This window comes from Chrysemys picta, unplaced genomic scaffold (assembly GCF_011386835.1).
Source record: "Chrysemys picta bellii isolate R12L10 unplaced genomic scaffold, ASM1138683v2 scaf1756, whole genome shotgun sequence".
NCBI classification, from domain to species: domain Eukaryota; kingdom Metazoa; phylum Chordata; order Testudines; family Emydidae; genus Chrysemys; species Chrysemys picta.
Genome location: NW_027054461.1, coordinates 1 through 12,001, shown reverse-complemented (window position 1 = coordinate 12,001; position 12,001 = coordinate 1). Strand labels below are relative to the sequence as shown.

Here is a 12,001-nt window from a genome sequence, read left to right as displayed (position 1 = left end):
ATGAATTGGATACGCAAGGATTTTGAGGGCAGGCACTCACTTCAATCTGGAATTGCCTTCCTCCTCCCCCAAGTTCCTTCAGGACTCCTGGGTTCTGTTCCTCATGGTGGGTGGGAATGTGGCCTAGGGGCTAGGGCTCAGGATAGGGATGTCAGCGATCCTGGGGGCTAGGCCCAACTCTGCTACTGATGTACTGTGCAGCCGCCTGCCCCTTCCCCCACGGTGGGAAGCGCCTGGAAGTGCTGCCCTTGGGGAGCTCTGTCAAACTGGATTGCAATCCCCTCCTAGAACACATGACAGCCTGGCCCCGTCAGAGCATGCTCCCGGCCTGTCCTCCTGCCCCTGCCGCTCCGCACCCCCCGGCCTGCCCCCTGCAGCACACCGCCAGCCTGCCCCCCAGCGCGCCCCCTCCCGCTCCGCATCCCCCAGCCTGCCCCCTGCAGCACACTGCCAGCCAGCCCCCCCAGCGCGCCCCCTCCTGCTCTGCACCCCCCAGCCTGCCCCCTGCAGCACACCGCCAGCCAGCCCCCCAGCACGCCCCTTCCCGCTCCGCACCTCCCAGCCTGCCCCCTGCAGCACACCGCCAGCCGGTCTCCCCAGCACGTCCCTTCCCGCTCTGTACCTCCCGGCCTGCCCCCCAAGCATTCCCCCCAGCCTGCCCCCTCCTGCCCCTGCTGCTCTGCACCCCCCGGCCTGCCCTCCAAGCATGTCCCCCAGCCTGCCCCCTCCAGCATGCCCCCTCCTCGCCTGCCTGTCCCCCCAGTCTGCCCCCTCCTGTCCCTGGCAGGTACAGCTTCCCTGCCCATGTTGGAGGGGCACAGGTGTTGGCTCTCCCCCGATGCATCGCTGCAGGCCGGTTTGGCTCCTGACAGCGTATGAGGAGCTGATTTGTCTGGCCAGACCCCAAGCTGGCTGAGTCACCCCGTCTCCCCCCGCCCTCCCCAGGTCCAGCGCCATCTCCGTGGTGAAAATCCTGAGGGTGCCGAGAGTCCTGCGGCCGCTGCGGGCCATTAACAGAGCAAAGGGGCTGAAGGTGAGAGCAAGGCGGGGACAAGGGCCCTCCATAGGGGGTGGACACGGCCCCCCTCAGATCTGCCCCAGGAATCCAGGACCTGCCAGATCATGGGCCATCTGAGCAGGATCCCAGGACTGCACGTCCCAGGGCTCAGGCCACCTGATTTCACTCTTACCCAGGTGTTTTGTTAGGTGTCTGTGGGCAGCTGGGAGGCAACCCATTGGTTTTGTATTAGGTCCCCTGGCTGCATCTGGAACAGCCGCTTCCCCTGCACACCAGTGTGGTGCTGTGTCCCCCGTCTGTGTCTGGGATGGCCCCTTCCCCTACACAGGGGCACGGCCGATACCCACAGCAGGTCGTGGTGCTGCAGGCCTGGCCCATCTCTGCATTGTCCTCTCTCTCTCTCTAGCACGTAGTCCAGTGCGTGTTCGTGGCCATCAAGACCATCGGCAACATTGTGATTGTCACCACCCTGCTGCAGTTCATGTTGGCCTGCATCGGGGTGCAGCTCTTCAAGGTGAGAGCCCCTCCCGGCCAGAACCCAGCGCTGGTATCCCCCAACCCTCCCTGTCCTGGGGAGAGCTGGGGTGGAGCTGAGCTCAGGGAAGCTCCAGGAAGTGGCTCCTCTTCGTTTCTTTTAAGAGAGGGGATTCTCCCATGTCAGAAATTCAGAGGGAGGCCGAGGACCATCCCCGGCCATCCCCTTGGGGGTACCAGCACGCTGCAGGCAGAACAGGGCAGTGTATGCATAATCTGTGCCCACGCAAGGCAGCCCCATGGCCCAGTGGGAGTCAGCCAATTTGGGGGTCTCTTGCCAGCTTTGGTGCTGACCAGCCAGGTAGCCTTGGGCCAGTCCCTTCCCCACCTGTGACTCGGTTTCCCCCGCCCGCTCCAGCTCCCCACCGTGTTGCAGGATCACAGGTGTTTCCTCCTGACCACCCGTGGCACTGCAGGCAGGTCTGCGCTTGCGCTGTTGTGCGAATGGATGAGGTTGACGTGACTCTTTGGCTAGAAGTGCTACGGGTTGCTGCAGCAGTGGTCTGGCCTTCGGGCCTTGCAGGGCTCCTAGGGGTTGTCAGTGCTGCTGACTGCGCAGGGAGAGTTGAGGGCTGGCACATCTGGCTGGGCTCTAAGCACCTCTAAGGAAAGGCCCAGCTGGTGTAGGGCCCAGACGCTCACGGCTGGCACTAACCAGCCCCTTTCAGGCTGGAATGGGCCGTGGAGACGCTGCCCCCTGGGTCGGGGCCAAGCCGTGGGGTCATGTCAGGATGTACTGCAGTTGCCAGCAGCTGCCCTTGTCCTTGCTCCCCAGGTCTATCAGTCAGGCCCCCTGCGGTTCACAGTACAATCCCTGATTCTTCTGCTCTCTGCTTAAACCTAGGGGAAGTTTAGCAGCTGTACGGATCCGGCCAAGATGACAGAAGAGGAATGCAGGTAGGCGCCCCCTGTCATCACTGCATGTACCTCGCAGCCAGAGCGCAGGGACCGGGGGGGTGTCATTGCCTGAGGGGGGACTGGTGGGGAAGGCGAGGAACCAGTCCTGGTTTGTTGTCTCTTGTGCTCACAGCCTGTTCCCGGGACCCTGCTGAGCAGAGGAGCCCAGGCGTGGGTCTCTATACGGAGCAAAGCCTGCAGCACAGGGCACTTTGCTCTAGGGGGCAGGGAGCCGAGGGGAGTGTTGAATGGCCAGGACCAAGGAGGAGTTGGACTCGTAAGCCAGAGGAAGGCCAGGCCAATGGTTAAGGCACTAGCAGGGTTGCCAGGTGTCCGGGTTTTGACCGGAACACCTGGTCGAAAAGGGACCCTGGTGGCTCCGGTCAGCACCACTGACCAGGCCATTAAAAGTCCGGTCAGCGGCACAGCAGGGATAAGTCAGCCGCGGCTTCTGGAAGCAGGAGCATATCCCCCCTTTGGCTCCTATGTGTAGGGGCAGCCAGGGGGCTCCGTACGCTGTTCCCGCCCCAAGTGCCAGCTCTGCAGCTCCCATTGGCCAGAAACTACAGCCAATGGGAGCTGCAGGGGGGGTGCCTGCGGACAGGGCAGCACGCAGAGCCACCTGGCCGCACCTCCACGTAGGAGCCAGAGGGAGGACAAGCCACTGCTTCCGGGAGCTGCTTGAGGTAACCGCCGCCCAGAACCTGGACCCCTGACCCCCTCCCACGCCCCAACCCCCTACCCCAGCCCTGATCGCCCTCACGCCTTTGGCTCGGAGCACCCTCCTGCACCCCAAACCCCTCATCCCCAGCCCCACCCCAGAGTCTGCACCTCCACCCCAAACCCCCCTGCCCCAGCCCGGAACCCCCTCGTGCACCCTGAACCCCTCATTTCTGGCCCCACTCCAGAACACACACCCCAGCCCAGAGCCCGTACCCCCTCCCAGCCCCCTGCCTCAGCCCGGAACCCCCTCCCATACTCCGAACCCTTCAGCTCCATCCCCCAGCCCGGAGCCCCTCCTACACCTCAAACCCCTCATTTTTGGCCCCACCCCAGAACCCGCATCCCCAGCCAGAGCCCTCACCCCCTCACGCACCCCAACCCCCTGCCCCAGCCTGGTGGAAATAAGGGAGTGAGTGAGAGTGGGGAGAGCGAGTGACAGAGGGAGTGAGCAGGGAGCGGGGCCTGGGAGGCAGGGCAGGGCTGTTCAGTTTTGTGTGAGTAGAAAGTTGGCAACCCTAAGCCTGGGACTGTCTTGTGTTTTATGGAACGACCTGGGAAAGCTCTTTCAGGCCTTCTTCACTCATCATCAAAAGCAGGAGCAGAAGATGGCAGCCCCCAGGCATGGGTGGTGGGTATAAGAGGCCAGAGGGGGCTAAGCCTCCCCAAACAGACGGCCTGCCGCCTTTGGAGCGCACCGCTGCCAAAAGGGTGGGCACCCTGGCTGTGGTCCTGCCCGCACTCCACTTGAGTTCCCGCTCCCACTCGTCCTCTTCCTGTCCCCAGTCTGCTTGCAGGGGAGCCTTGAAGGAGGGGGTGAAGAGACACACGCATGCACGAGGGGTGAGTGGCCGGAAGCCGGCGGGCAGGCAGGGGAACCCCAGGGGAGGGGCTGAAGAGGCGCAGGCGGGGATGAGTGGGGCAGGAGCTGGAGCAGAGGCGGGGCCATAGTCTGGGCACACGCAGCCTCCCCAAATGGAGGAGTCACGTGCCTCCCATATCCCAGGGTGTTATGTCACCTTTGCAGGTCCCCTTTCAGACACGCTAGTGGGTGAAGTACGTGTCTGGGTGTATAGGGGGCTGCCCTGGGGCATGAGTCTCCCTGGCTGTGGAAGGGCAGAGCTCATCCCGGACGGCAGGATTTGCCAGGCATGTGGTGGGATTTGCCGAGCTGCTCCAGCCTGTAGATCCAGGCTGCCACCTGTACTCTGGGGAGAGGCACCAAGGGTGGATCTTGGTGAGGCTGCTGGGCAGGTTGTAGACGGGTTGTAGCCCTGGCATCCACATGTGATCATTCCTCAGCACACCCTGATTGCATGACTGCCGATTCCTGTTATTGTCAGAACTCGCATACTCGGCCATGGTGCTTGTCGCGACCAGCACTGGCCTCTGGCTTCCTGCTGCTGTGAGTTCCCCAGGTTGATTTGGTGAGACAGTAATGTGCTCTGAGCAGCATGGAGTCTTCAGCAGGCGGGCACGTGTGTGTCATGGGCAAGGGGACCGGAGAGTTTCTGGGCCCAGTCCCCCACTCGCTCACCCCTCGTCTGTAAATGCGCCGCTGCCTCCCGTTCCAGAGGCAACTTCTGTACATGGACAGCGGCCCCAAGCAGCAAGAGCTGTACCCGCGCGAGTGGGTGCACAACGACTTCCACTTCGACAACGTCCTCTCAGCCATGATGCCACTCTTCACTGTCTCCACCTTCGAGGGCTGGCCCCAGTGAGTCCGCCGGGGGGAGCACGCAGCATGGGGGCCGGGCACTGGGTCAGGCTGCACGGGGGGAGATCCCAGCACCCCACTGGCGCTGCTGCCTGGCTGGGGAATGCCATGTGAGGGGACTTCTCCCGAAGATGGAGAGAGGGGTCAGACCCCCCACCCCCGATCAGGGGCACAGAGGTGCCAGTGCAGTCAAAGGGGAAGCAGCTGTCTGGGATGTCCTGACCTCTCTGCCTTAGCTCAGCTGGACTGAGCCGCCCCCCCATGCAGCCTGGTAAACTGCATGCTCTCTACTCGCTACCCCCCAGGCTGCTGTACAAGGCCATTGACACCCACACCGAGGACATGGGCCCCATCTACAACTACCGGGTGGAGATCGCCATCTTCTTCATCATCTACATCATCCTCATCGCCTTCTTCATGATGAACCTCTTTGTCGGCTTTGTCATCGCCACCTTCCAGGAGCAGGACGAGAGCGAATACAAGAACTGCGAGCTGGACAAGAACCAGGTACTCCCCGTGGAATCCCCCCCATGGAACCTCCCCCACCCTGCAGAGACCTCCCTCCGACCCCCCAGTCTCCTCCCACCCCAGCCCCCATGACCTGGGTAACTCCCGGTTCCAGGGATGCCCAGGCTCTGGGTGCGAGGAGCCAGTTGTACCAGAGCTAGGTGCTAGGGTCTGGACGCGGCTAAGCGTGCGGAATGAGTGCCAGCTGGACGAGAGCCGGGGTGCCCTAGCTGGGTGTGAACTAGGCAAGACCAAGGTGCAGGGGACCCCAGGCAGGAGAGGCTGGGAGCCCAGGCACGAGGGTGTGTCCAAGCTGCAGAGTTGAAAGATGAGACCCCTGTTCTTCTGTGCCTCTCTCTGTCTGCTCTCTGACACCTTCACTGACACATCCAGGCTTGGCCACCACACTGGGAGCCCAGGATGGTTCCCATAAGCCAGGCTGCACAGACCACTAACTTAGGGTTACCATATTTCCACAATCAAAAAAGAGGACACTGCGGGGAGGGGGAAGTCCCGCTCTAGCCCCGCCCTGCCCCCATCCACTCCAACCCACTTCCCACCCCCTGACTACTCCCCTCAGTACCCCCAACCCCCCCCCGCTCCTTGTCCCCTGACTGCCTCCTCCTGAGAACTCCCCACCCTAACTGCCCCCATAGGACCCTACCTGTCTCCTGACTGCCCCAACCCTTATCCACATCCCCACCCCATATTCACACCCCTGCCCCCAGACAGACCCCCCGGGACTCCCATGCCCTATCCAACTGCTCCCCGCCCCCTGACAGGACCCCCAGAACTCCCGACCCATCCAACCCCCTCTGCTCCCTGCCTGTCTTGACCCCTCTCCACACCCCTGCCCCCCTGACAGCCCCCCCCAGAACCCCTGACCCATCCAACCCCCACCCCGCTCCCTGTCCCCTGACTGCCCCCCTTCTCCAACTCCCCGGCCCCCTTACCGTGCCGCTCGGCTTAGAGCAGATGTCTGGCTCCGCCCCGCCCAAGCGGCGTGCTGAGACTGTGGAGGAGGGGGGAAGCGGGGGAGGGGCTCTGGCCACTGCTCTGGGCTCCACCGCAGAGATGGCTGTGTTTCAGTGGTGCTGTAGTTTGTGGGTAGGATGCAAGGGACTATGGCGAGGTAGGCTGTTAAAGGGCTGTATGTCATGTCTGAACAGGGAGAAGGCTTCAGGGTATGTTTCGGAGCTGGGAAGGCACCTCCTGCTTTATATCCCTGTCCTGTGCGGCATATCCGACATCCTGCTTCATGCTGAGCTTGGCTGGACTGGTTTCCCATGAGCACCAGCCCTTAGGCAGCCAGAGGTTGCTATTGAGCTGAGTCATGTATCTCCCCAGCCCGAGAGGAAGGATGGCCCAGTGGTCATGGCACTGGCCTGGGACTTGGGAGCCCTGTGGTCAAGTCCTTGCTCTGCCACAGACTCCCCGTGCGACCTTGTGGATTTCGTGCTGGAGAAACTGACAACCCTGGAGACAGGAATCCCCTCGCTCGTTCTGGGCCAGATTCTCAGCTGGTGTAAAATCAGCGTTGTCCCACTGGGGTCCCTGGAGCAATGCCGATTTACGCCCCTCCCGCTGAGGATCCAGACCCCGTCCATAATGCTAGAAAACAGAGGTGCCCCACCGTGTCTAGCGCAGCCGCTGCTGAAGATTAACCCTTAGGCTGCCATGTCAGCGTATCACCGTGGCTGTTGAGAACTGGCTGTCGGCCATAGGGTTGCTTCTCTCCCGTTAGCGTTCAGACCTAGTGGGAAGCCCTGGGGCCTTTGTGACGTGGCCTGGGCTGCATTGCCATCTAAGTGAAGGCACTAAATCCATGAAGTGGCATCTGCTGTGACTCTTTGCTCCCACGAGAGGCATGCAGATGGTTAGTGGTGGCCATGCCAGCTTTCCTTCCCTGCGATGTCCTTCTGCAGCACACCTCCACGGGAGCAAAGCCCTGAGCCCCTTTGTCCAAGCTGAGCGAGGGCAGTTCAGGTTCCAGACACACACTCTCCCGGTCACCCCTCCGTAGAGGTTGGGGGGAGGGGGTGTCTTTTCCCCTGGGGTGTTTGGACATCTGCCCAGGGCAGCAGATCTCCGTAACCAAAAGCCCCTCCGATCCCCAGGACAAAGCTCTTGGAGAGCGAAGCCATGAACGAGTCGCTCCGCCGGAGTCTGTCGCAGGTCTCCTCCAGGCCCCTCTACTCCCTGGGCTCATCTCCAGGCCTAGGCCTGGGGGCGCTCAGCAGCCCCGTGGTCTCCATGGAGGCAGAGACCACCGAAGTCCTCCGGCGGGCCAAGCAGGACCTGGAGCGGCTGAAGAAGGAGACCAAGCAGCGGAGGAAGAGGTGATGGCCAACTCCTTGCTGGGAACAGAGGGGGGGGGTCTGTTCTGGGTGCTCCCACCCCTGGCTCTTCATTATTATGGCAGGACCATAGTTATTGGGATGCCCACTTCTCCCTTGGCTTCCAGCCCTGGCACCCTCCAGCCCCCATCAGCCCTGCTGGTCCAGACATTGTCCTGCCCCATCCCTGGGAAGCCAAAGCCATACAGCAGAGAATCAGGACTCCTGGGTTCTTTTCTCAGCTCTGCCTCTGACGTGCCACATGACCTTGGGTGAGTCCCTTCCCCTCCTTGTGCCTCAGTCTCCCCATCTGGTAACACTGCCTGGCCCGTCTCTCTGGAGGGCAGTGAAGCTGGGTTCCTGAAGGGCTCTGAGATGGAGGGTGTTGGGGATGTATGGTCTAAGGGGACCGTGTGCCAGGGCTTCCCTGTCACCGCGGTTCATCCCGTCTCTTCCTGGCAGCCCGGAGAAGGAGGCCTTTAAGAAGAGGCCAAAGCTGCAGCAGGAGAACGGGGAGGAGACGGACGAGAACGAGGCGGTGAGGGAGGCTTCCCCCGTGGAGTGGGGGTTGGTGTAGATCAATCTCTGATAATTTTCATATGACTTTACATTGTGCCTCTTCATATAACCTTGTGGTGGGTCTACCCATGTGTGACCTCTGTTTTCATGGGACTTTGTATCAAAACCTCATTTAGAAATTTTGCATTGCCCTTGGTATAATATTATAGCCCCTCAGGATAGAATAAGATAGAAGAAAAAATTCTTTTTGCTAGCAGTAGAACAAGAGCTCTCCCCCCACCCCCAAATCAATTGCCCTGTTGAATGAATGAGGTGTGGATGAGCAAGGCATGGAAGGCAGCACCTCCAGACAGCCTCAACTGTTGGAGAGGGGCTGGGAGCCAGACCCAAGAATAATAAAACGTGTCAAGTGGGCTCATTAAAGACAAGCAGACATACTGACGGCCTCGGGGGTTAGAAGCAAGCACCTTCTTTTGGAAACACCCTCTTTGCAGCATTGGGACAACACTCAAAAGAAAGCAGCACAAAGGACCAATGGACACAGACACAGAGTTTGAATCTGGTATAGATTTGCATAAGAGGAAAGCTGCTATAAAAGTGAGGTGTCTTGCAGAGGACCCCGGGTCTTGTCTTGTCAACATGGGAGCATCGATCCGGATCGGCAGAAGCCCGGCTCCACCCCCTCCCCCATCTAACTCACCTGGCCAGTGAAGTTAAGGGGAGCAACTAATTGGTAACAACAAGACGGAGTGTGTTTGTGTAAGTGTAATATATTATATGCATATAATACAGTGTTAATGAATACATGTATTACTAATAAATGTGGCGTTCTGCCTTATTCCCCCTGAAAAGATCCTGTGCAGTACTTTAAGTACAACATTTTGGTGGAGAATGCGGGCAGCATAGAATCCACAGTTATTATAAAACTGGTGTGCACACCGCCAGCTTTAGCAAGCCTGGCACTATAGGAAAAAGAGTGTAAACTTTCAGTTAATTAACCAAACTCTGAAGGATATAGGAGTTTAGGTTTAAATTGTGTTCATGACTGAGCTAAAGAGGAGAATTTAGTGTTTCTCACTCTAATCCGGGGAAGGATTAACCAAACTCTGAAGGATATAGGAGTTTAGGTTTAAATTGTGTTATAGAGGTACATACACCCTCAGCCGTAGCAAGACTGAGCTAAAGAGGAGAACTTAGTGTTTCTCACTCTGATCCGGGGAAGGATCTAATCCGGTGAAGGATTTGTATAATTGGTGTATGAACCCTCGGTGGTAGCAAACCGAGTAATACAGAGGGAAGCTTAGCGTCTCTCCCTCTGGCCCAGAGTGGGTTAAAAACATAAGATGCAGATCTTGTTCTGTTAAGCCAAACTCTGAAGAATATAGGAGTTTGGGCAGTGTAGTGTGGTTTATGTTTGTTTGTTTGTTTGTTTTGTAAGTAATATTGTGGTAATTTCACAATTTTGAAGAAAATGTTTAAGAAATGGAACCAGGAAGGGTGGGGGCTAGTTGAAAAGCCCACCCTCCTTGCTAAATTGGTAGTGAAACAAGGCTTGTGCCCATGGAAAGAAACTGTTTATTGAAAAAAGCAGGATCGGGCCCAGGCAAGCAATAGATAAAGAAACTGAAAAACAGGTTGGGTACAGAGAGTTAAAACAGCACTCTCAAATCTTACAGCAGCAGTAACATCAGGAGAAGAAACATTTGAGACCCCAGAAGGGGGCAGACCTTTGGGACCCCTCTGGAGATTGGGAAGGGGGATATTTGGGATATTTGGGTAAATTCCTCCTCCCACGGCCAAAATGCCATTAAAACAGTTAACAACAGTGCCTGCTTCTGCCTCAGATCTCCAGGCCATGGCAAAATGGCTGGAGATTTTAAAACAGAATTTTTTTTCTAGATGGAGTGTTAACGCCTTTTTACTGAGAGAAAGGGAGGATTTACACTCACAAGAAATGCACCACTTAATTAGCATTTGTGCAGCCCCAAGTACCAAACACACTGTGGCAGAGACTAAGCAGGTTCTGCCAGGGTGAAGCACTGTGCTAATTTGTTTCCAAGCTTCTATCTTTCAGGATCTGAACCAGAACATCAGGAGAGCTGGTACCAGCTGAAGAGTTATAAAATACCATGGTTATAGTGTCATGACAAAGTCTGTGTTCAGTGTTCTGTGTTGCATGTTCTGTGTCTGTCTCTAGTGGTGTCCTGTGTTAGCATTGGGTCCAGAAAAAGAGGGGATACTACACTAGACAGGGCAAATGTCTTTTCCTCTCTCTACTTCCCCCATGTCCATCCAATTTATCAATCACCACTTGTGTCCAAAAAACTTTGGTCCCCAGTGCATCAGGTTTATTTTTTGTTAGGTTCTCTAATAGTCATTTTGTTGTTAATTTTTGTTCTTAATACATTTGTATTGTTAGTTACATTTGCTTGTATTGTTAATTCCACACTTTCCTCTATGCACTCTGGTTCTATTTCCCCAAGCCCTGAAGGGTAGTTCTTGGGCCCCCATAACCTGTAAGACCTTGGCCCATAATTGTATGGCCCCATCTTTCAGGTCCCCAGAAACCTCTGAAAACAACTGTTAAAAATAGAAAATTCTACAACATTTTAGCAACTAAATGTTAGTTTAAGTCCAAATCAGCTTAACCTTGCATAACAACTGTGGTACTCCTACAAAATCTTATTTGTTGTGTGTGCTTAAAAAGGTCCTGACCTCAGTGACTTTTATTGTTTGATGGCTATTGCAGCATCAAACTTGGGCCTCATTTTGTTTGTCAACGTACCCAATTATTGTAATGGTAATGGTTTTGTTGTATTTCCAATTATTATAATTATAATTGTTTGCATTTGTGTTTATGTTATATCTGGTGTTTAGTCAACTGTAATGGTTTTAGTTATATTCACCTGGTTATAATTGTTTGGTTTGTTTGCAACAAATACAAAAAATTTATATGGTGACCACTCAAGAATTGTTCTTGAGAGGTCAAAAGGGGGACAATGTAGATCAATCTCTGATAATTTTCATATGACTTTACATTGTGCCTCTTCATATAACCTTGTGGTGGGTCTACCCATGTGTGACCTCTGTTTTCATGGGACTTTGTATCAAAACCTCATTTAGAAACTTTGCATTGCCCTTGGTATAATATTATAGCCCCTCAGGATAGAATAAGATAGAAGAAAAAATTCTTTTTGCTAGCAGTAGAACAAGAGCTCTTCCGCCCCCCCCCAAATCAATTGCCCTGTTGAATGAATGAGGTGTGGATGAGCAAGGCATGGAAGGCAGCACCTCCAGACAGCCTCAACTGTTGGAGAGGGGCTGGGAGCCAGACCCAAGAATAATAAAAACGTGTCAAGTGGGCTCATTAAAGACAAGCAGACATACTGACGGCCTCGGGGGGTTAGAAGCAAGCACCTTCTTTTGGAAACACCCTCTTTGCAGCATTGGGACAACACTCAAAAGAAAGCAGCACAAAGGACCAATGGACACAGACACAGAGTTTGAATCTGGTATAGATTTGCATAAAAGGAAAGCTGCTATAAAAGTGAGGTGTCTTGCAGAGGACCCCGGGTCTCGTCTTGTCAACATGGGAGCATCGATCCGGATCGGCAGAAGCCCGGCTCCACCCCCTCCCCCATCTAACTCACCTGGCCAGTGAAGTTAAGGGGAGCAACTAATTGGTAACAACAAGACGGAGTGTGTTTGTGTAAGTGTAATATATTATATGCATATAATACAGTGTTAATGAAT

The 12,001-nt window shown here is 56.0% G+C and overlaps 2 protein-coding genes across 2 annotated transcripts; both read left to right on the top strand.

Annotated features, from left to right (window-relative positions):
• Positions 1–945: 945 nt before the first annotated feature.
• Positions 946–7,064, top strand: LOC135980070 (voltage-dependent L-type calcium channel subunit alpha-1S-like; the record flags this gene model as incomplete). The annotated part of the gene is made up of 5 exons (XM_065580151.1): positions 946–1,033; positions 1,425–1,532; positions 2,397–2,449; positions 5,192–5,393; positions 6,741–7,064. Coding segments are annotated over 5 exons (775 nt in total), but the record flags the coding sequence as incomplete, so codon positions are not given.
• A 327-nt stretch (positions 7,065–7,391) lies between these two features.
• Positions 7,392–11,981, top strand: LOC135980069 (kinesin-like protein KIF21B). The gene is made up of 2 exons (XM_065580150.1): positions 7,392–7,732; positions 8,192–11,981. Exons 1-2 carry the CDS (start codon positions 7,536–7,538, stop codon positions 8,304–8,306), a joined length of 312 nt encoding a protein of 103 aa, XP_065436222.1. The 5' UTR covers positions 7,392–7,535; the 3' UTR covers positions 8,307–11,981.
• Positions 11,982–12,001: the final 20 nt, after the last annotated feature.